The 24,513-nt window shown below is 40.1% G+C and overlaps 1 protein-coding gene across 1 annotated transcript; it reads right to left on the minus strand.

Annotated features, from left to right (window-relative positions):
- Positions 1 to 5,382: 5,382 nt before the first annotated feature.
- Positions 5,383 to 23,844, minus strand: LOC124290655 (organic cation transporter protein-like). Its single transcript, XM_046727442.1, has 10 exons — positions 23,612 to 23,844; positions 16,306 to 16,525; positions 14,690 to 14,793; positions 10,835 to 10,989; positions 9,990 to 10,158; positions 9,574 to 9,789; positions 8,590 to 8,816; positions 7,577 to 7,758; positions 7,018 to 7,169; positions 5,383 to 6,500 (listed from the first exon to the last, which is right to left on the minus strand). The coding sequence occupies exons 1-10, from the start codon at positions 23,752 to 23,754 to the stop codon at positions 6,404 to 6,406; spliced, it is 1,665 nt and encodes a 554-aa protein (XP_046583398.1). The 5' UTR covers positions 23,755 to 23,844; the 3' UTR covers positions 5,383 to 6,403.
- Positions 23,845 to 24,513: the final 669 nt, after the last annotated feature.

Genomic DNA, 24,513 nt, shown 5'->3' on the forward strand with positions numbered 1-24,513 from the left:
TTATTTCCCTTCTGCCCAGCCCTCCCTGCAATGCTAAAGCCCTAAATGTCGAGATTTCCCCAGGCTCCTGAATCTCCCAACTCACTGAGGCTCCTATTCAGTTTAGAATGAATTTGTTTGTTTCTATCAAAATTATATATTTTCAGAGATTAAGCGTACTAGTATTGATTTAAAACTTAAACGCACAATGCCACACATTTTGGAGAATATTTTGGCCTATATATTATATATTAGGGGCATATGCACTCACTTAAGCTTCCTATTGATGCAATAAAAGACTTATTATCCCTTATGACTTGCCTGAAATCGGTAATTGAAACTTCGAGGCGAACAGCTTCCAAACAAGAACACTTGCCATACATGGGATGTAAACGATTCCTTCGTACATCGATAACTGTTGCACACGGTGTTATCAGTGTTTGCCGAACTGGCCTCAATCACAAGTTGCGTTATAGGAAATTCGTAAACAGCGCTCCAAGGGACATAATTGCATTAATTCATGCTAAGTTTTTAATTTTATACTGTAATCTAAATACGTAATTTGTTTTGGAATAAATAATACGGTAGCTGCCCTGAGGGCTGATAGTTAGTATTATTGAGAGAAATTGCAGTATGTATTTTTAGAGAAGTGTGGTGTGATATTGTGCCTTTAAAGAGCGAATAGAGACGTGATAGAAGCCGTATCTGCATTTAAAACCTCGAGGACCCTTATCATCTGTACTACCTAGGCATATCATTGTATTAAGTTTTGCATGTTTGGTTACATTTATCTGTTTGAATTGACTTTGGAATGAGGTCAACAGAAACCCAGAAGGCTCGGATTACATTTTTTTGCGCACTCAGGGCATTTCACTTATGTAATCCTGATGAAAACGACGTATGGATGATGACCAGCGTTACCTGTAGATTTCACAGCGCCAGGATGTGTTTGTTACTGATGTGTCAGCCATGGTAAAATTTAACCCGAGTCCTTGGTGTCAGCTTGATGTACTGTGTGAATCAGGGTATTTTAGACCAGGTTTCTGAGCGGATGTTACTTAAATATAGGAATAATATAATATGTCAACGACTGTGATTTACCAGTCATGATTGTCCAACGAAACAAATTCTATTTAAACGAAAATTCAGTGAAAATTACATATGTTCACATGGATGGGTCTTTTAAGGAAATATTACGTTTTATATGCTATATATTAATTTTCAGCATCATCGTACTGTAATCTGAAAAACGAGATGCATTGCGCTTGTGTAGTAAATCTGCTTCATAAGCTGTCGTGGGTAGTGGATTAGCCGAGTTCTCTCGTCACGCCATACACTCGGGATTTCGCTGGAAGGTTTCATGAAATAATGAAATTGTCGTGTGTTCATTGTAATTTCTGTATTCTGAATTGCAGCTGAATTTGACACGTGTTTCTTCATTCATTTCTCAGCTGAAGATATGAAAAGTAGTGAAAATGTTCAACGGAGCGGTGTATTTTCAGCGTACCATGTAGTGCCACGGAATACTAATTAGATTCGCAGGAGTTCCCTTTCCTTTGTCATTATTTGTTAAGTTTTCAGGTCAACATTTTAGTCCAGTTTTTCGGTACCAAACAAAAGCACAACACCATGCAGCCGTCTTCTCAGACCGTCAGCACACAATTTCAGATCCACAAATTTCAAGATTTCAGATTTCATTGCTACGCTGCATCTTCAGAGTTCTCGGGTTCTAATGGTTGAATCTGGAGATTTGCAAGTCATTTGAAACAGCTGCCTTCTCCCTGCCATGTGTTTCTTATATGCAAAGTAATTACACTTCCTCTTGATCGACAGGACCTTCTTTTGGCATGTATCAATGCTGATTGGCTACCGACTTTATGGGCGTGTCAGGTTACGTGCATAAATTACACACTCACCCAATTCACGTCTCGCCACATCATGTAGTTCTACGTCAGGAAGAGTCGTATGAATGTCTCTAAACTCTTGGTGGAGAGATCATATCAGATTGTATCTTGTGAAATGTAAACACTGGAGATTGTGTTCGATATGTTGGGAAAACTGATTGTCGGAAATTGGACGTCATCTGTCTCGTCGCTCAGTTGTGTGGTGAGAATTTTGTCACTCAATCTTTAATATGCACAGATCTAAATATGATCTTGGTACAAATTGCGGAATTAACATAGCTTGAAACCAAACATCGAAGTTTTTGGCCGAGTACAAATCAAGTATATGCAGAGAAATACTTGATACCAAAATGAAACCCTCCGAACGTCTACATGACAATGGGGTGTCATATAGTAACGTATAACAAACATATAATACATACATATCATACGACTGTCATCGGTCGGTTGCTTTGTGCCTTGGTCAACCCAAAACAACCACATTATAATTAACCCTCTGAACGTCTACATGATAGTGGGATGTCTTATAACAGTGTTTGCCCTTAACCCTGAAAGGCTGCAGGCCCTAAGGACCCAGAACCCTAAAGGGTTCTGGGTCCTAATCTGAATGTGTAGGCCCTATCTTTTAATATGGAACTAATAATCTTAGTTATTGTTGATGAAAACGCTGTCGGCCTTAAGGACATGCAGACAACAATAGTTGTGGGTCCGAGTGGTTTTCAGTCGGCTTCGGGCCTAAGGACAGACGTAATTTCGAACGCTGTCATATAACAACATAAAGTGAGTGAGTGAGTTTAGATTTACGCCACACTCAGCAATATTCCAGCTATATGGCGGCTATAGCAACATATAACAGACATATAACACATACATATCATATGACTGTCATCGGCCGGTTGTTTAGAACATTGTTTAACCGAAGACAAACGCATCATATGATAAAAATAATTTATTTCTTTTTACCCACAAATAGAAACGGTACAGAACGAAAGGATTTCCTGACGTAACTTGGATATATGCAAGTCTATAGATGGATGGACATGTAGTGAAACATGAAACATTGGTGGGTTGCTGGCAATATGTCTGGCTGAAGGGATAGTGTAAATCCAGCTAGGCTCCATGCAGGTAGCAAAGTAATGCAAGTCCCCATGGTTCCTAGTATGGTGATCTACCTTCAGTTGTTGGCGATATATAGCCCGTGTTTTATACTGTATTGTCTTCTTTAATTGGAATGTTTTAGGTTTGCTCGCTAGTTTTATATTCATGTCAGTGATTCTCTAGTATTTTTACTGTCCATCGTTGACAGGTTTTAATCTTCAAAATGTTTTCACTTTTTATTGTATAAATTGTTTTCGTCACGATATGGCTGAGATATTGCCGATGTGACGTTAAATATTAACTCACTCACTCACTCACTCTTATGATTTCTTAAAATGGAATGTCCATAATTAACTGTCAGGAACCTGATTCTGTATGGGACATGTGGGTGGCGGCTGCGCCAGGCTGAGGACTCTGTCTCCTACCTAATGTGAACACCTGGTGCCTTCTATTTAACTGTGGGAAAGCCTGTGCTTTATTGCTTACATTATGTAGGGTGGATAGCAGCATTAAGCGATATTACAGTTACGTAAAACTGGTGATCTGGTGTCAGTGATACCTTTAATGAACACAAACATACTGAAACTGAAGGTATCGTCTACCTTTTATGACAATAATTTTATTGAATTTTCTATAAAGAGCGGAACATATAGTTTAAAAATATCTTAAATGTCAATCATGTAAGAAAGCGACGTTGGTACAGTATACTATATACACGCTGTGCGTGTAGGGGATGATATATTTTACAGTGATTCATTTAAAGGAAACATAGATATTGTTGAAGTATGAGTTTTATGAGGTATAGATTCTGCCTAGTGCTGCTCAAATCTGGTTATGTTAACATTATTTGGTAATAGTGGAAATATGGTGCGAGTAAGAGGCAGGAACGCTTAACGGCCTTTAAGACAATGTCAGACAAAACGGGGATGTAGAGCAATTGTTGTTCAGTCCTTCACGGTATACCCTTTGTTCTGAGACTAATCCTTCACCTCGTGCTGTGGTAACAATGGCCTATTCACTAACTTTACACTCTAATCGTGAAACTGTTTATTCCAGGAAGGATTGATAGATTTGTTACATGCACATTAACAAAGCTTCACGTGCTACACTGACGGACAAAAGAAAGTATACACCCATATATTACGGTGGTTGAAAGTAAAACAAACAAGAAACGGTACTTCGATAGTGATATCAGATAGTGATATCAGAGCTGTGTTTTGGACCTTACGTGTGTTGTGTGTTGGTCCAATCAACAGTTTCTTTTGATTTTGTTTCTTTAACATACATGTATATCAAATCAGAGGTTCCATCTTGTCAAGTTACGGCTTACATTAATTTACCTCTCTCAAAGATTCGGTTTATGATCTATTTCACATTATTACATATTAGTATCTTTAATAAGCCCTCTTAGCACACTAATCAAACTTGTAAATAAATTAAGAATAAATTGTGAAAATCAAATATAGGACGTTTATGTTCAGTAAATTCAAATATGATAGAAAACATTTTACATAATACTTGTGTCAATGATCTATTCCAGCTATATGGCGGCTATAGCAACATATAACAGACATATAACACATACATATCATATGACTGTCATCGGCCGGTTGTTTAGAACATTGTTTAACCGAAGACAAACGCATCATATGATAAAAATAATTTATTTCTTTTTACCCACAAATAGAAACGGTACAGAACAAAAGGATTTCCTGACGTAACTTGGATATATGCAAGTCTATAGATGGATGGACATGTAGTGAAACATGAAACATTGGTGGGTTGCTGGCAATATGTCTGGCTGAAGGGATAGTGTAAATCCAGCTAGGCTCCATGCAGGTAGCAAAAGTAATGCAAGTCCCCATGGTTCCTAGTATGGTGATCTACCTTCAGTTGTTGGCGATATATAGCCCGTGTTTTATACTGTATTGTCTTCTTTAATTGGAATGTTTTAGGTTTGCTCGCTAGTTTTATATTCATGTCAGTGATTCTCTAGTATTTTTACTGTCCATCGTTGACAGGTTTTAATCTTCAAAATGTTTTCACTTTTTATTGTATAAATTGTTTTCGTCACGATATGGCTGAGATATTGCCGATGTGACGTTAAATATTAACTCACTCACTCACTCACTCTTATGATTTCTTAAAATGGAATGTCCATAATTAACTGTCAGGAACCTGATTCTGTATGGGACATGTGTGGGTGGCGGCTGCGCCAGGCTGAGGACTCTGTCTCCTACCTAATGTGAACACCTGGTGCCTTCTATTTAACTGTGGGAAAGCCTGTGCTTTATTGCTTACATTATGTAGGGTGGATAGCAGCATTAAGCGATATTACAGTTACGTAAAACTGGTGATCTGGTGTCAGTGATACCTTTAATGAACACAAACATACTGAAACTGAAGGTATCGTCTACCTTTTATGACAATAATTTTATTGAATTTTCTATAAAGAGCGGAACATATAGTTTAAAAATATCTTAAATGTCAATCATGTAAGAAAGCGACGTTGGTACAGTATACTATATACACGCTGTGCGTGTAGGGGATGATATATTTTACAGTGATTCATTTAAAGGAAACATAGATATTGTTGAAGTATGAGTTTTTATGAGGTATAGATTCTGCCTAGTGCTGCTCAAATCTGGTTATGTTAACATTATTTGGTAATAGTGGAAATATGGTGCGAGTAAGAGGCAGGAACGCTTAACGGCCTTTAAGACAATGTCAGACAAAACGGGGATGTAGAGCAATTGTTGTTCAGTCCTTCACGGTATACCCTTTGTTCTGAGACTAATCCTTCACCTCGTGCTGTGGTAACAATGGCCTATTCACTAACTTTACACTCTAATCGTGAAACTGTTTATTCCAGGAAGGATTGATAGATTTGTTACATGCACATTAACAAAGCTTCACGTGCTACACTGACGGACAAAAGAAAGTATACACCCATATATTACGGTGGTTGAAAGTAAAACAAACAAGAAACGGTACTTCGATAGTGATATCAGATAGTGATATCAGAGCTGTGTTTTGGACCTTACGTGTGTTGTGTGTTGGTCCAATCAACAGTTTCTTTTGATTTTGTTTCTTTAACATACATGTATATCAAATCAGAGGTTCCATCTTGTCAAGTTACGGCTTACATTAATTTACCTCTCTCAAAGATTCGGTTTATGATCTATTTCACATTATTACATATTAGTATCTTTAATAAGCCCTCTTAGCACACTAATCAAACTTGTAAATAAATTAAGAATAAATTGTGAAAATCAAATATAGGACGTTTATGTTCAGTAAATTCAAATATGATAGAAAACATTTTACATAATACTTGTGTCAAAGAGGGAAAGTAAATATGTTTTCTATTTATGTCAACAGAAATATGTAACGATATTCTACTTTTCAAATGATTATGTTCTTTAGAATTTCTCGCTCTCTTTCTTCTTGAATGAATTTACTTTGTCCACATCCGCATCTTCCAAAGTATCAAGATAGTATTCCGTCTTGCTGTTCGTTCTGAAGAAATAAAGTATTACCAAGTATTAATTTTACAATGATTATGTGGTAACTATAATTTTCAAAACATCCAACTGCATATTTGTTACATTGAAAATGTGAATATCTTTCAAAATGACCTTAAAAGTTAGCACTTAATTTCCATTGAGATAGTTATATGCACAAAATTAACAGTGTACATTAGGAATCGTTCATAATTTATGGCTGCGGGGTGATGATGATTATTATAGAGAAGCATGTGCAATGTGAATGTCTCCCCTTCCCCTCTCCCCTAAAATATATGTACAAAGTAAGTGACCCCCTGCATGTCATGTACAACATCAATGGACCCTCACCCATAATTTTAAGCATAAGTTTTAAATATTGTTATGTACAAAATTGCTGACCCCATAGTACATGTGTACAAAATTGATGACACCCCCTACCTCCCAGAACTAAATGGGTGGAACTCCCCTCTCTTTAAAGTCGTTATGACCCCTCTAGGCATAAAATATGAATGGCCCCTTATTAGTCATACCTTCCAAACACTTTCGCATCGTCGATGGTTTCTGGGAGCCTTCGGTTCAGGGTTTCCGGAAGTAAAAGTGAAAGTAGACCTGCACCAACACTCACGGCTCCGAAAACAATCAATGGAAGCGCTACCTTCAGATCCCCACCCACCAGGAGGCCCTGTATAACAGTTACAGTGTGTAGTGCTTCACGTTGAAGGTTCGGGCTTAGTTGTAGTAGAGAAAGTCAGGATACGGAAAATACCATTTACATTTCTTATATTCAGAGAATACCGCAAGCACAGTGAAAGTCCTCCACTGTTGTTATACCTACCACCTCATTGTTAGCTAGGTGAGGGAAGTTGACCTTGTAACTATCTAATGTGAATGACGGATTGCTTGTTTTTAAATTTGGTGCTATGACATTTTCTACTTGTTAATAATAATGTAATGAATATATATGTAGAAACAACTACTCTTAGACTTTGTATTTAAAATGTGTATAAATTCAGACTTGATCTCGTCACTATATGGCTGGAATAATGCCGATGTGACGTAAACCACAACTCAATTCAACGTTATACCTACCAGGTCAGCGACGTAAGGGGAGACAATTCCGCCCACACGTGCAAATGTGGAACTGGCGCCCATTCCGGAGCTACGGACAACAGTCGGAAACAGTTCGGCAGAAAATACGTATATGATGGCAAACGCTGCAGAAGCTCCAAGTTTCCCAATCATTGACAGTGTCGTGGTAATCCAGGCGTGAGCTGAAACAAATTATATATAAATAATAAAATCAAAACCCTCTCTACAATTCATAGAATTGAGTGAGTGAGTGAGTTTAGTTTTACGCCGCACTCAGCAATATTCCAGCTATATAGCGGCGGTCTGTAAATAATCGAGTCTGGACCATAATATAACAGCATGAGCATTGATCTACGCAACTGGGATACGATGACATGTGTCAACCAAGTCAGCGAGCCTGACCACCCGATCCTGTCAGTCGCCTCTTACGACAAGCATGGGTTACTGAAGATCAGTTCTAACCCGGGTACAATTCATAAAAAGCTCTGCTCAAAAAAAAACCTGTACGTTTCACGAACATGCAAACAGATGGTGTAAGTCAAAATAGAGAATTACATTGTATATGTATATCGGATATAAGTTTAAATTCTATGAACTTTCCAATCTACGTCTAGCATAAAACCGGAGACCTTGCATGCTGTGACCCTGATCAAATAAGCTTAGAGGACCGTTGCATGTTCTATGAGATCTTCTCAGTACAAATTTGTAGCCATTTTTGGACGAAGGACGCAATAGTTGCCCTATCAACTTCTTTTATGTTTGTATATTCTTCTAACATGCGGCAATATCAAGGTCTGGAAAGTTTATTATGGTTATTTATGCTATTGGCATTAATAATTCAAATTTTCGACTCTTTGGTTTTAAGTTACCAATGACAGCAGTTATTGTACGGTTGTTTCTCGTCATCTTATATTATGAAGACAAAAATGAACGAAAACTTGTGACCGTTTATTATCACCCCAACGAAGACACCTTCCGGATATTATGAGAAGATAATATAAATAGAATCTCACAGCTGTCGCCATACATGACCGGAAACATGGTGAGCAGACACGCTACACCACCCAGCATCATACTCCCACAATGCAGGTTCTTCCTTCCGGTACGGTCGAGCAGGATGATGCATAGGACGTAAGCTACAGTCTCCATGATGTTAGCGATGGTGAAGTTGAGGTAGATGTCTCCGCTGAGGTTTTGTACGTTCAGTCCGAGACCATAGTACACCATGCTGACTACAAACCTAAAACACACCATGAAAACTTTGCATTATTCTTAAATTATTCTAGCACCACAAATTAGCATTGCATTCGGCGTCCCTTATTCACCAGTTTGATGACTTGAGCTCTCACCAATCACAGCCGGAGAAAGTACAAAATGCCAGTTACCCGAAATATGTAAGTTAGGACAGTGTTTGGCCTTAACCCTGAAAGGCTGCAGGCTCTAAGGACCCAGAACCATTAAAAGTTGTGGGTTCTGATCAGAATATGTAGGCCCTATATTTTAGCTACAATATAAGTAATTCCCAGCACACAGAAAATGAGACAACTGACAAACTGGGTTAAAGAGTTTAATTTACAACAAAATCAACATCCATGTCAAGATCCAAATCCTCCTCGAAACACCTGCTGATCGAGATAAAAGCTAGAAATTACCGAATGATAATTTCTGAAAAATAATACTCTAAGTTATTGGGGATGGAAAAGCTGTCTGCCATATAAGGACCTGCAGAAAACAAAAGCTGTGGGTCCGACTGGTTTTCAGTCGGCTTCGAGCCTAAGGACCGACGGTAATTTTGAACGCTGATATCAATGAAGACATTTGTCCCACGTACAGACTATAATGACTAATGACTATGATGAAGACCAAATGCTCTTATATTTGAGGGTGGCATGTGACAGGTGTCCAACAGACATCAGTCATAACGAGTCAATAGAATTCAAATATGGAATGAAGCTCAGCAATTTAATGATGTAACATAGATAGCGGATCCTACCCACCAATTCACGAATATGACCAAAGTCCTTATGAGGAGAACTGGCGTAGTGAACATTTCCCACACCCTTGCTTGAGGCTGGTTCAGATCCAGAGTTGATTTGTCGAATATTTTTGGGGGAAGGTCAACGCCGTTCACTTCTGCCGCCTTCCGTATAATCTGTTCCGCTTCAGCGTCCCTCCCACGTGACAGTAGCCATCTTGCAGACTCGGGAATAAACCTATAAGAAAGATGTAATGTTGAAAACTGACTTCTGCACGGGAACGTACCCAAACATTTTCATGTAAAGACCACTTCAACTTTCAACAAATAACGTGCTTAGCAGAGTCCAAAAAGCCTCAACAAGATATAGATGTACTGACAAGAATTTCATTGATCAGGAATAATATCACTACTATGGGAAATGGGGAAAACACTAACCACCACATGAATAACATAAGTACGGGCGGCACAGAGACAACCAGTTGTAGATGTTGCCAGTCTCGTAGAGCATAAGCCAGGGCTCCCAGGATGAACAGGCCGAGGCACCAGAACAGTTCGATGACAATTCCAGCGAGTACTCTTTTGGAGGGCCCGACAAGTTCCATCCCTGTGATTCCACAATACTTAATGCAGCGTCCAAATATATATAAATAATAAATGTATATATTTTCAAATTTAATGCCATATGCTTATGTGAGGTGAATGACTATTCGTTAACAATGATTTCATGATTATAGAGGAGCAACAGAGAGATTTAACTCCGCTTTAATCAGTGTTCATGTTGTATCAGCTTGTGTCAGCGTGTCTGCTGAATGTGGGGTGAAATGTTGACGTTACGCTGGTTTCAGATGATTCCCGCTTTGGTGAAACTCACGAGCACTGGTATAGCGCTGACAAACCAAGAGTGAGTGAGTGAGTTTAGTTTTACGCCACTTTTAGCAATATTCCAGCAATATCACGGCGAGAGACACCAGAAATGGGCTTCACACATTGTACCCATATGGGACAAACATACTGGGACTCACTAACTAATGTTTGAGGCGTACACAAAGAACACAGCTCTACACAGCGGTTTGCGGCACCTTAAAGCATTGTGCCTGTGCCCCATAATACCTGCAGTACTAGTCTGTCTCAGTACCTGAACCACATTATTTTCCCCACCACCTGGCCCTTTCTAAATCTCTCGTCTCCCTGGGGCTCCTTTTCAATTTAAATGGGTTTGTTTGTTCCTACCAAAATTATATAAATTCAGAGACTAAGCGTCAGCCTACTGCAGTACTTACCAATGACAAAGGAGGTCATGAAGACTCCAGTGCTAGAGACACCGTTGATAAACCTGAGGGCAATAAAGCCCACCATGTTGGGGGCGAAAGCAATGCTGATGCTAGATGCGCAGTGGAAAAATATGCTTAAGAAAAACGTCTTCTTTCTGCCAATCCTGAAAGAAAAGATCTTGAATGAATGGCTGTTAATGGCTGTATACTCAATAACCGATAGAAGTAACTGTGCTTCACATAACTTTATGTAGACGTTCTGTTAAAAATATGAATATGTGGTCATTCGTGTGATCAATGTTCTATCACAACATCCATGCCTGGTAACAGGAGAAGGAAGGTCTTGCCCTGAAAGATTGGTGGTGTAAACGTCATTGATCAGTGTCAATATTGGGTGTATCCGCCATTTACGTTAGTACACGTAACGCAGAGGCAGATCACTGAAGACACCAGATGATCGATAACAGGCTTTGGGATGATGTTCCAAATGTCAAACAGACATTTGTCCAACTGTACTTAAATTACCAGCTGGTTCCGGTCCTGTTGTAGGCATCGGCTCTGCTCATCCCAGACACGTTCGTTGAGAGACGAGATTGGGAAAAAACCCAGCCGGCTATGGCAGTACATTTGGCTGAAGAAATCGATACCAACGAGTTACAAGACGTACAAACTGTGTGCCGCCCTGCATTTGTACAAATGATCTGAAACCGATCGGTACGCCATTCAAATATACCATTAAAAGTGGTGGATTTTTATTCTCGAAGGAATTGTGAAGAAAACCCATATCATTTCACTTCTACAACAAAGTTGACGACGTTGAGAAACGTAAGCGTCACTCAAACGCTTGCAGACCCTTTCGCGACCAGCAGTGCTATGCAGATGAAACTTTCACTAATCTATTATAGTCCCAGTCTACTGAACACCAGTAGGTGTGTACACCAAGCTAGGTGTGCCTGTCGGTCCCATACGTTGAAGCAAGCTTGACGTCAGTACCGGATGTCATGCTCCCCCAACTGTTGCGTATGGTCCTGCCACTAATTGGTCTCAACCGAGGAATTGTCCCAACTGTGAATGTCGCAGTTTGGTATCGATTACGTTGATCGACCAACCGAATATGGTAGACGTGATGTGAAAGCCTTGCCGTAGATAACGTCTCCAAAGAGATCATACTGTTTTTCGATCAACATTAATATTTCTGGCAACTTAATATGGCGCCCATCCTGTTTGTTGCGCCTTGACGTTGATTTTCAGCAATCCACGGCACCTCATAATGTCTTGCATTGCGTAACCGTGTTTCCGAGCACATGATAACTAAATAATCGTTGTTCTCATTAAACAATACTTATGTTATCATCATACTCCCAATAAACGTACATGCATATTGTGAATCACGAGTCAAGTCGAGAGAAATGTTCATGAACGTGTATATAAAAAAAGCCGTTATATATTTTCAGAACATAATTATCCAACTTTATATGAAGCTCAGCTACTTTGTCTGTTCGTATACATCACACGATTTAGACATGGTGTTCTCTATCTGTTTCTGGTGTGAACATAAGGAAAAAATACATTTGATGGAACCTCAATCGCATTCTTAAGTTGGAAGAAATCAATGGCGAGTAACGAACGGTGTTCATGATCATCCTCTCCATCTAATACACAAAACTGTCATGATTTAATCTAAACAGTCACAAATATAAAAAGGTAGAAAGTATTCAAATTTGAGAAAACACACAAAGTAATCTGCTGTTTTGCTCTCACAGTCAATGCATGCATGAAAAACGACCTGTACTGTCACATTGACCTAAAACGTAGTTTAAATGTGTTTGTCAAGACAGCGCGCTACACCATGCATTAAATCAGGATGTAGTGCAGATTCAAAAACAGGTTAATGTATCGTGTTACGTTTAGAGACATCTCGTCCTCAACCGTCCGTCCACATAAACACTCTTTGTTAGCAGTCAACGACCTGTTTGTGCAAAGTGACCATCTTCCATTCATCACTCTGGCATGTGTAGGTAATTGATATTTATTACCCACGAGGTCAACGTATGGGTAGTTGCATACATAGAGAATACTACACGAGGTCTCATTACATACGAATTATACGAAACGAGTGTCCTTCCTATGGTATCTGACCGAGCGAAAGCGAGGTCAGATATCATAGGAAGGTCACGAGTTTCGTATAATTCGTATGTAATGAGACCGAGTGTGGTATTTTATTTATTACCCACGTCTTACATGCATTAAATTGACAAAATAGCGTATTTTTTGTTATGTTTTTGGTTTCAAACCGAAACCGGTTTCATAAAGAGGTTGCGGAAGAGTTTGTACTGCAGTACAATATTTGCATGACGTCACACTGTAATGACGTCACTGCCTTGGTAACCGACGTCACGATGCATGTCCGTTGTCATCGCCTCGTACAGCCTTCTACAGCAAACTACTCCGTAGCACCCCGTCTCTTAGTTTGCATTTGCTACATTCGGCTAACATCACTGGTGGAAACATTGCGCTTATGTTTTTCGACGGATATACAGTCTCAGTTCGACTCACAGTTAAACAGCGACACGGCAACGTTCGCAATGTTTACATTCCCACAATGCATTAAGTTGTAGAATGAATGAATTCACGTGTTTGTTATGAATGAAAAAATAGTTACGTCAGAATGTGACCTAATTGAGAGGTCATCGGTTATCCAATAAAATCGTTAGAATTTCAGGTCAAGTCGTTACGACACAGGTCAACGCGATACGACACTCGTGTGACAGGTTTTATACGAGATCAGTATGCAACTACCCATACGTTGACCACGTGGGTAAAAATAATCTCGTACGTCACACACGAGTGTCGTATCGCGTTGACCTGTGTCGTAACGACTTTTATTACCCACGTGGTCAACGTATGGGTAGTTGCATACCAATCTCGTACGTCACACGTGTGTCGTATCGCGTTGACCTGTGTCGTAACGACTTGACCTGAGATTCTAACGATTTGAATGGATAACCGATGACCTCTCAATTAGGTCACATTCTGACGTAACTATATTTTCATTCATAACAAACACGTGAGTTCATTCATTCTACAACTTAAATGCATTGTGGGAATGTAAGCATCGAGAACGTTGCCGTGTCGCTGTTTAATTGTGAGTCGAACTGAGACATTATATCTGTCGAAAAACATAAACGCAATGTTTCCACTAGTGATGTTAGCCGAATGAAGCAACTGGAAACCAAGAAACGAGGTGCAACGGAGTAGTTTACTGTAGGAGGCTGTACGAGGCGATGACAACATTACTGACATGCATCGTGACGTCGGTTACCATGACAGTGACGTCATTAGTGTGACGTCATGCAAATATTGTACTGCAGTACAAAACTCTTCCGCAACCTCTTTATGAAACCGGTTTCGGTTTGAAACCAAAAACATAACAAAAATACGCTATTTTGTCAATTTAAATGCATGTAAGACGTGGGTAATAAATAAAATACCACACTCGGTCTCATTACATACGAATTATACGAAACTCGTGACCTTCCTATGTTATCTGACCTCGCTTTCGCTCGGTCAGATACCATAGGAAGGACACTCGTTTCGTATAATTCGTATGTAATGAGACCTCGTGTAGTATTCTCTATGACCTGAGATTCTAACGAGTTGATTGGATAACCGATGACCTCTCAATTAGGTCATATTCTGACGTAACTATTCTTCAGATACCATAGGAAGGACACTCGTTTCGTATAATTCGTATGTAATGAGACCGAGTGTAGTATTCTCTATGTATGTGTCATCAAAGACACCATGTGATCATTATCGTCCATTGTACTTAATGTACTTAATGTACTCGGTGTAGGTACTTACAGGTCAGACAATAGGCCAAGGAATATTGCACCAACCAGGCTGCCCGCAAAGGTGATGGAGTTGGAGGTGGCTCGCCATCCTTTGTTCCCACATACGATGTTGAACTATATAACGAGAAAGGTGTTTATCATCCCAAACTGTGTTCCACAGGAGAGATCGCTTGTGTGAGATCATGATATCTCCTAGGAGATATCGTTTTGACAGTAGATTTTGTACAATGCCCTGACAATGCTATGACGTCATCAACTTGATGACGTCACAATGCTATGACATCACTGCACAGCAAGTCTAATGGTAGTACAGTGTTGAGAGATGTACATTTTTCATTGAAAACTAATGAAGAATGATTTTTGATGATAAACAGAATCTCACCCTCGTGTCTACTGATATCAATTATATCAACACGAGTTGATAAAGTTACAAATATCCGAGGCTGTTATGTTACAGTGTTGATCATTGTAAAACAGTGTTTAAACGAATTACGTAAAGTTATTTAGTTACTATATTTAGGTTAGGATTATAGGGTAATCTGGAAGCTTCAAGATCAGCCAGATTAATTTGACGTATATAAACCCCTGGAAGCTTTTACATAAAGGGACACGTGCTTGTCTCTGTCATAACACCAACAGTCCATGAGATTGTTATTTCCACCTGGGGTGTCCGACCTGGACTTGCCTTGGAAGCTTGACCTCTGTTGCTGCTAAGTGAATATTATTGTTAGTGACTTAACATCAGTTGCCACTGCTATTGTATTTCATACTGTCATTGATTAGTAGACTTAATTAATTCAATGTCATAATAAAGGGGTTAATTGTAAAACACTTCATTCTTGTTTTCTTTTTGGATACAATTTCTTTTACATACAGATTTCTAAGTGAACGTTTTGTTTCAGCTCGGAAACATACACGTCAACTTAATCGGGTAGTACGAATAGGTATTCTAGTAAACAGAAAGAGAAAGCATTTTCTCCGATCCATTCAAAACAATTCACCGCTATTTTGCCTTTCAAGCCTATATGAATCTGTTTTGGGGAACAATTGAGACTGGTTATTCTCTTGGGTTAATGTTTCATGTTCAGTGGTGTAGAAGGTAAAGGATTCCGTTACTTTCAAACGAAGACGTTTTGGGTTTAGATTTGTTGTGCAACATAGTGGGGATACATGTTCATGTCTCTAATCCAACATTTCTGTTGTAGTTGACTCACCACAGATATTGAACTCATGAAGACACTGGGGGACAAAACCCACCATGAGAGCCATCGACCCAGTCCAAGTAAATATAGAATGTTAGTGCCAAAGAATACACAGTGTTGACTATTCTCAGAAACAGATTTCATTTAGTGTAAAGAACAAAATAGCTGTGAAAATCATATAGTCTACTGAAAGTCAGTGATGATGGCGGGTGTTGGCAGAAGCTCAAGCATGTCATATCCTTCTGTTAGACACGCCATTCACACAATTTACATAAGAATTACTTATGTACTTATGTACGCCCCTACCGTACTCCTTTCGTACTAGACAAACATGTCATCTTGATCGTACAAAGGAACGAATCTGTGGCTTTTCGACTGACAAACTATAATTGCAAATTAATCAGAAGACGGTATGTGCACTTACTTGCGCAAGAGCTGTGGAGGTGAAGGTGGTTTTGTCGTACACCCAGGATGTACACTCTTGTGTCTGGTTGCCCGCTGTCAGGTTAGTGTACACGCTGCACTCTGACAACTTGGAAACACCCTTGTCATCACGTTCCCAGGGAATGGTTGTGTTGATGATGATGTCGTGAGTGCTACCCTGACTGTTGTAGGTATCATTGGCTAGGCCAGGGACTGCACACCTTGAAATAACACTCATTTTGTTACTTAATACTGCATTTATTATATCTGCTGATTCACAAACTATAATCACACGACAACAGTCATACGAAAACTTTATCACAAGATACCATATAATATATCTTGCAGTAATATTTGTATCATATATTCGAGCAACGAAACCATTTCCGTATTCATTATATATAATTCTACCATGACATTTAAGTATGTTCGTTTTTGATTGGCTGTTACTAAAAAAATAGAAGTGAACATTTTTCAATAACCACTTCTATAAGCCGGTACACTGCGCGTAGTGTCAAAACACTACGCAAGGGTAATGAGTGCATATTGAAAACGCGTTTTAGACGCATGGTAGAATGGAGATAATCCTATTGTGTTTACATTTTGGAAGTGATTATAGTTGGTTGAAAGCTGCAAAATGTCATTTAAAACCAAACGCGTTAGCGTGAGGTTTTAAATGAAACATTTAGCAGCGTTCAACCAACTATAATCACTTCCAAAATGTAAACTCAATAAGATTATCTCCTAATTAACCCGTGAAGATCCGGGTTAGAATTGATCTTCAATAACCCATGCTTGTCGTAAGAGGCGACTAAAGGGATCGGGTGGTCAGGCTTGCTGACTTGGTTGGCACATGTCATCGTATCCCAGTTGCGTAGATCGATGCTCCTGCTGTTGATCACTGGATTGTCTATTCCAGACTCGATTATTTAAAGACCGCCGCCATATAACTGGAATATTGCTGAGTGCGGCGTAAAACTAAACTCACTCACTCATTATATGTCATTTCCTCCACCTCCCTATCATAAAACATTTTGAAAGTTTTACTGTGGTCTTCGATGTTGTAACTTTGATCGAACATCTTCTGAGCAAGTCACATGACGTTCTTTGTAATTTTGATGAAACGAGCATGCTCAACTGTACGCCAAAGCTGTGAAAGGTAAACACCAAAGACTGAATAATGCTCGACATGAAGGGAAACTGACTATACAAATCATCCCTTTTGTCATACAGCCTTGGGAAGATTTTTTTGGTCACACTGAATCTCCATGCATAGATCTAAAAATATAACACATGAGGCCGGCTAACTTGTTTGCTATATATATTTCAAGTTCAGGTGGGTGAGTCTGTGGAAGGGAATGCCAATGGGTTTTTTGATGGTAATTGAACGATATATTAGGTCATCGATATACCTGCAAATTAAGTTAAACTTTTTGGCCAAGCTACCTCGTTTTATGAGGAATCCCTACAAAAAGCTGTCTTCTGACAATATATGACTATATATGAACATTTGTTTCTGAATGTCTGTCACATTTCCATAGCCAGGTGGGGCGGTGGGGTAGCCTAGTGGTTAAAGCGTTCACTCGTCACGCCGAAGACCCGGGTTCGATTCCCATCATGGGTACAGTGTGTGAAGACCATTTATGGTGCTCCCCGCCGTAATGTTGCTGGAATATTGCTAAAAGCGGCGTAAAACTAAACTCACTCACTCATTCAGTAGCCAGGCTGATATGTCATATAACGCCTCTCTTATGCTCAGTCACACGGGGAATATCTAATCACCATAGACGTCTGTACAGGGAACACGAGAATATGTCATTGTTAACTTAGCATGATTAAGACATGTGTGTTAAATCAGGCAGTTATCATGCATGCTCGGGACAGTGACATTTATCTCCGGGGAAAACACTTTATATATTCTTTACAATCAAGGTAAACAGATGGGTAGGGGCTGAATATACAGCTCCAGACAAACCTAACAAAAAGACAAAAAAGACAGAAAATGATTTTGAAAAGAACGTGAATAAGTTTTGTGTTCTGTCAGCTGCGTCGGTAAATTTATGGCTCAAATGTATCAGTGTATTCAAACATCACACAGGTCGTTTCATCGAGTTGAATAACATGGGTAGATAAAGATCTAAAGACAGCGTACCCGTGTGATGCATCTTCTTTATATGTTAACAGCAACAAACACAAAGATCGCATGAATCAAACCCCAAATCAGCAGCCACTGTACATATGTTCCCATGCTAGTAGTTAGATGTGGTAGACTTTAACGAGCTTCTAAATGGCTTTCCTCTGACATTAAGTTGACATGGTGCGATATACTTGACAAAACTGCGGTACATCCAAACTCTACAATACATTTGCACTTCCTATTTTTGCTGAGGCTCGTTTCATCATTTCTGTAAAAACGTAGTCATTTCAACTCCGATGAATATTAACTAGTGAGTGAGTATGGTTTTACGCCGCTTTTAGCTATATTCACCAGAAATGGGCTTCACACATTGTACCCATGTGGGGAATTGAACCCGGGTCTTTGGCGTGATGAGTGAACGCTTTAACCACTAGGCTACCCCACCGCCCCAAAATATTAAACAGATAAACTGTTTGTAATATGGTCAATGTGGTTTCCGATGGCAGGTTTACCTACGTCTGTAGGAGCGTGTGTTGGGAACCTGGCACCCCCGCCCACCCCCATCTCTTTGATGGGTGAAATACCCGCTGTGTAAGATGGTCGCAGAGATGTTTATGTCTGGTAACGTGCTGAGCTGTTACGATAATCCTGAAAACATCAGGCGGTATGAGGTCGTACATTGTCCTGCTGCAGAAATTGTTGACGTAAGAAGGGCACTACAAGACTTCATCCCTGTATATTTGGATGATATTCCGCCCCTCACATGCCCTTTGGTACACCATAAAGGGTGCTCAACATAGATGCAGTAACGTGCCATTCACTCTCTCCAAACAGGTCAGGCCATTTTTTAAGTTGAAGCGACTTTTATCAGAGAACAACAGCACCCTGCCTTTTGATAGACTTCTATGTGTGCACAGGATGTGTTTGGGTTCATGTTTTCTGATAACGTTTAAATGTATCGCTACATCTTTGATAAACTTTACAACTGAAGTAATACCGTATTTTGGTGGTTTAGTACATGTACTCATATTTATGTGGAAGACAGCCGTATATGTGCTCTGTAATCGGATAGTTATAAACCATATCGATCGCATAAACGCAGTGTGCATTGATATTGGAGAATCGTATGACTTCTTGCAGAAAACAGGAATGATTATTATTGGATAGTTATATAGCGCACAGATCCACGCACTAGTGCACGTTCAAGGCGCTGGTATTTTTTCCCTGGATCATCGGATGTCAATCACAACGGCACATCTTATCATCAATCTCAACTCCCTGGGGCGTATACAACTCTTGCTGCCACAAGGTCCACCGAGTTATTGCGGATTTCCCATCCTTACGAGGTACCCATTCAAAGCTGGGTGGACTGGGACACATAGTCACAGTACTTTGTCCAAGTTTACTACACATTGCTGTACCCACAACTAGGTGTTTGCACGTATTCATGTGGCCACCATCTGGTCATATACCAATGGATTCGTGGGTTCTTTTAAGTGCACAGGGTTGTGTACTGTACACTAGGGGTTGTGACAACACTGAAAGAGTCTGCACACAAAGTTGACGCCAAGGTTTTTACACCCAGTCACGTCTGACAGGTGAGACATGACCATATAAGGACTTTCACTATTGTATAAAAACACTACACATTACAAATACATGTCGGTTTTGTGCCATCACCAGGAGTTCACGTGTCGTAAATTGTGAGTAAATCATACATTGTTTGAGCACAACAAACACCATGAACCAATTTAATTGTTTTTAGCTACGCTGACATACAAAACCTTTCCCCAGTTAAAAGGTATAACTTTCGCTCCAGTAAGGATTTAGATAGTGGCATACCGACAAGAACTGATCCCAGCCTGAGTCCGGGGTCTGCTGCGCTAACGCGTCAGCGGGAACCAGGCTGGAAGGGATCCAGGGTCTCCAAGACGAATGGCGACGTATCCCATGTAACGTCTGATTTTTGCCTTTTGCGTGTCTTGCAGCAGTGTGTAGTAATACACGCTGTTATGTGACGTATCCCAGAACTTGAGCGATTGAAGACCAGTGTGCGATATAGCCACTGAGCAGTTTCCCCGTGGCTAATAAAAATCCAGTCGGGCCAGTATATCTCCACAGACACTGACCCGACTGGCTAGTCAATTTTCATGGGGTCATTTTGTAAATATATCACCCTCTCCGACTTTTTAAGTTATAATACACTATTAATTCCTTATATTCAGTGTCATTTTAGGATGGTGAACAGATTTTGAAGAGGAAAACTTTACTGAGAATTGCTGCAGATCAGCTGCTGAATATTTGCTTCTGGGTATGTCCAGAGTACATCCATGGAAACATACTGTTTTCAAACCCAATCACATTTTCCAGATTTCCAAATAAGTTCTCTAAGTTGGGCACTGTGACTGATTTGTTTACATTAATTATATACAGACAAATAAGGTGCACAAAGTAGTAAACGGGAAATATTTTCTGCTTTTTATTTACCATTTATTTTATTCATTAAAACATAGACACCCATGTTTTCAGATTATTTAACCAAGTTTGAACAACGCCAACGGATAAGTAAAGGCGCCACGCGCAACGTTGACAATCTATTTATAGATACCGAAACGATCTGCAACATGAATATGTGGATGTGTTCATGGTTTTTATAAAATTATGATGGAAATTTTTTGGGGAAAAAATCCAAGCAACAAAATTCAGTTACCCTTCCCCTGCTGATATCTTTGACGGAGGTGAATTGCTAGATAGATTAATTGATTCGAAAGAAAATACGCTTCCTATTCTCAGCAGCTGGCCGAGACGATTTTTCATCGGGCATGTAACTCATTTTCACTCGCCAATTGCAATCTGCCAACTAAAATATATTAAAAATCACATGCCTATAACTTGCCTCTTTAAATATCATTCACAAACGGGGGCGGCGGGGTAGCCTAATGGTTAAAGCGTTGGCTCGTCACGCCGAAGACCCGGGTTCGATTCCCCACATGGGCACAATGTGTGAAGCCCATTTCTGGTGTCCCCCACCGTGATGTTGCTGGAATATTGCTAAAAGCGGCGTAAAACTCAGTCAGTCAGTCGGATACCAAAGTACCACAAGCATAATTCATCAACAACGTACGTTTCGCTCGCGGTGACGCCATTGTGATTAGTCAGTGGTTGTCCCCCCTAACGTCAAAAACGAAGTGGGCGGGGCTTATCGGCCGGGACTGGATCGGTCTATTATGTGGCGTACCTGCTTTTCAAACGTGACATTCCCAGGCCCCAACGTGCCTCGACAGCGGTGAATTCCCAATTTAATGCATGTTCCGATCGCCCATGTTGTGCAGTCGGGCGTGACTAAAACCTCGCGAACTACAAACTCGCGTGACAAGTAGGCCCGGGGACCGGTATGAAAGCACTGTCTTTGTCCTGCCTACGGAAAATATACATATATACAGTCAGGTTCACAAGGTGCCCGTGTTTTCATTCGTCTATAGGGCTGGATCTTAGTCCCAATTTCAGTATTATATGACTACCTTTCTGGCCATGTGAGGATAAGTTACGGGTAGATAATAATAATTGAATATGTCACTCCACTCGCATTCGTTTGATTCTCGCTATATAACAACCATGGCATATATACCATTCAAAACAGCATTGGCATTGGCTAGTGGTATTCTCGCAAAATGGAATATCCCCTACTTCTTTTGAATGGTATATAACACCGGCCTGAATTCAGATTGCATATACTGTCCCTATAGATATTAACCGTATTGTGTCGCTAGTCCGCTGTTACTTCAAGGTTGGAATAGAACAGACAGCCCACACTCCTACCACTGAACAGACAGCAGTACCCTATCAAGTGGACGCTCATACGCCACAGCTGTTGGTATACTTTTTGTACACAATATTTATACTCCTCGTTTACTGTGTTTACTTATCGACCTCATAATATTGAAGTACTTTTTTAAAACATTACATATACATACATGTGTCCTAGTTTATCTGTGAATGGATTTCTGGTTAAATAGTATGTTTTAATAAAGACCCTGCAACCACATGTTTCGAGTAAAGGGGTATTATTGCTACAATCGATCTGTCAGTTCAATGCATACAGTTTAAACAATCCAGTCAGCATGAAAAAATGCCTTGTATGAAAGCGTCAAGTCACTGTTATCTTGCACGCGCACAGTGCGTGAATGCTTATAAATCGAGGTGACCTACACGTAGCATATAGTCGTGTCTGTCTTAAGCGGAATGTTATGTTATTTTATGTTCCAGAAAAAAAGTGAATAAATTTTATGATTCCGATTATATCACGTGTTTATGAGTGAGTGAGTGAGTTTAGTGAGTCGCCTTTACAACAAGCATGGGCTACTGAAGACCAAATCTTCACAGGTCATGCCAAAAGGCGTAAAAAAAGAGGTACTTATTGATACCCTGCCTGGTGGTGACAGCAGGAGGATGACTCAGGGCTGGACGGCTCGGAGTCAGTGCTGCGACTGGGTGGGGTTAAAGTGCCTGGTATGTCAATAGCCAAGCGCTATACAACCGCCTTTGCATCGGACGAGTAGAAACAGACAGACATACGAATATACAGAGAAACCCACAGCTGTACAAGCATGACACTATAATAAAAGTGCATTAATTCTGATCGCGATGTAAAAATTAAAACACACAGAAGAAACAAGAACTTCATGTGACATTTTATCGTAAAAATGTAAGCATACGATCGTTTTTTTATTGCTTCAACAAATATGTTTTGCCCATGCTGATCTCTAAATGTAGGGCGATCATTTTGCGAGACACCATATTTCTACCTGAAGTGATTCATGGATTGTGAAGTACGTGGTTATCGTCACGACGCCCATTTCATACACATGATGCGTTTATTGCTCAGTTTCTAACATTAAACCTAAAATCAACCAACGCATGTTTGGGAAGCACACCTGTTGTGTCAGGATAGCTCTTTCTTATTGTGTGTAGAATACAACCTGCCCCATGAAGAGCTCTGTAGACATTACTTATTTCATTCAATATATGTTACCAGGCAACCAATATATGAAACGTGTCATATGTCTGGCCATATTACCTTAGTCATCGGCTGGTTCAATGGTGTAAACAGGAGCTATCTCGTGGGGCACTGAACCCCAAAATGTAAACAAATAACGTATATTGCACTTACCTGTTGTCGGGAATAGCCAGGTAAAACACAGGTATGAGGGTCTGGAATGCTACCGATATTGCGGGGATGCATGCCAGCACATATATCCGTTTCTGGTACGGCCCGAACTCACCAAGGTGAGTAAGAATGTCATCAAACTTCATAGTTTTCCGTTTCCGATGATTCCCTCGATGGAGAGGTCAGCTGGCTCGCTAAAGAGACGCTTGCTATACTGACAGTGGTGGCAGGTTCGAGAGCAGGGCGCCTCAAGCTACAGCACAAAGGACAATAATACAGAGCTAAGCGAGTTGAAACCGTGATAAAAACAAGAATAGGGGGCAGATCTTATCGGTCTAAGTGAAGAGCAGAGATTCATCCAGGTACTGTCTGATGCAAGACTTTGTATTCCTGGAACCTGGCCAGTTATCTACAGAAATTTCCTTCTAAAATTCACGTCCTGTTCACACGGCCTTATCTACAGCCTAAAGTACACCTTGGTGTATAAACAAAGTACACCCTGGTGTGTGGACAAAGTACGCCCTGATGTATGTATGTACAAAGTACACCCTGATGCATAGAAATAGTACACCTTGATGTATGGACAAAGTACACCCTGGTATATGGACAAAGTACACCCCGTGTATGGACAAAGTACACCCTGATGTATGACAAAGCACACATTGGTGTATTGACAAAGTACACCTTGGTGTATGGACAAAGTACACCCCAGTGTATGGACAAAGTACACCCGGTGTATGGACAAAGTACACCCCGGTGTATGGACAAAGTACACCCCGGTGTATGGACAAAGTACACCCTGATGTATGACAAAGCACACATTGGTGTATGGACAAAGTACACCTGGGTGTATGGACAGAGTACACATAGGTGTATAGACAAGGTACACCCTGGTGTATGGACAA

The sequence above is a fragment of the Haliotis rubra genome, unplaced genomic scaffold (assembly GCF_003918875.1).
Source record: "Haliotis rubra isolate DU_JTF1 unplaced genomic scaffold, ASM391887v1 Scf47, whole genome shotgun sequence".
Lineage (NCBI taxonomy): Eukaryota > Metazoa > Mollusca > Gastropoda > Lepetellida > Haliotidae > Haliotis > Haliotis rubra.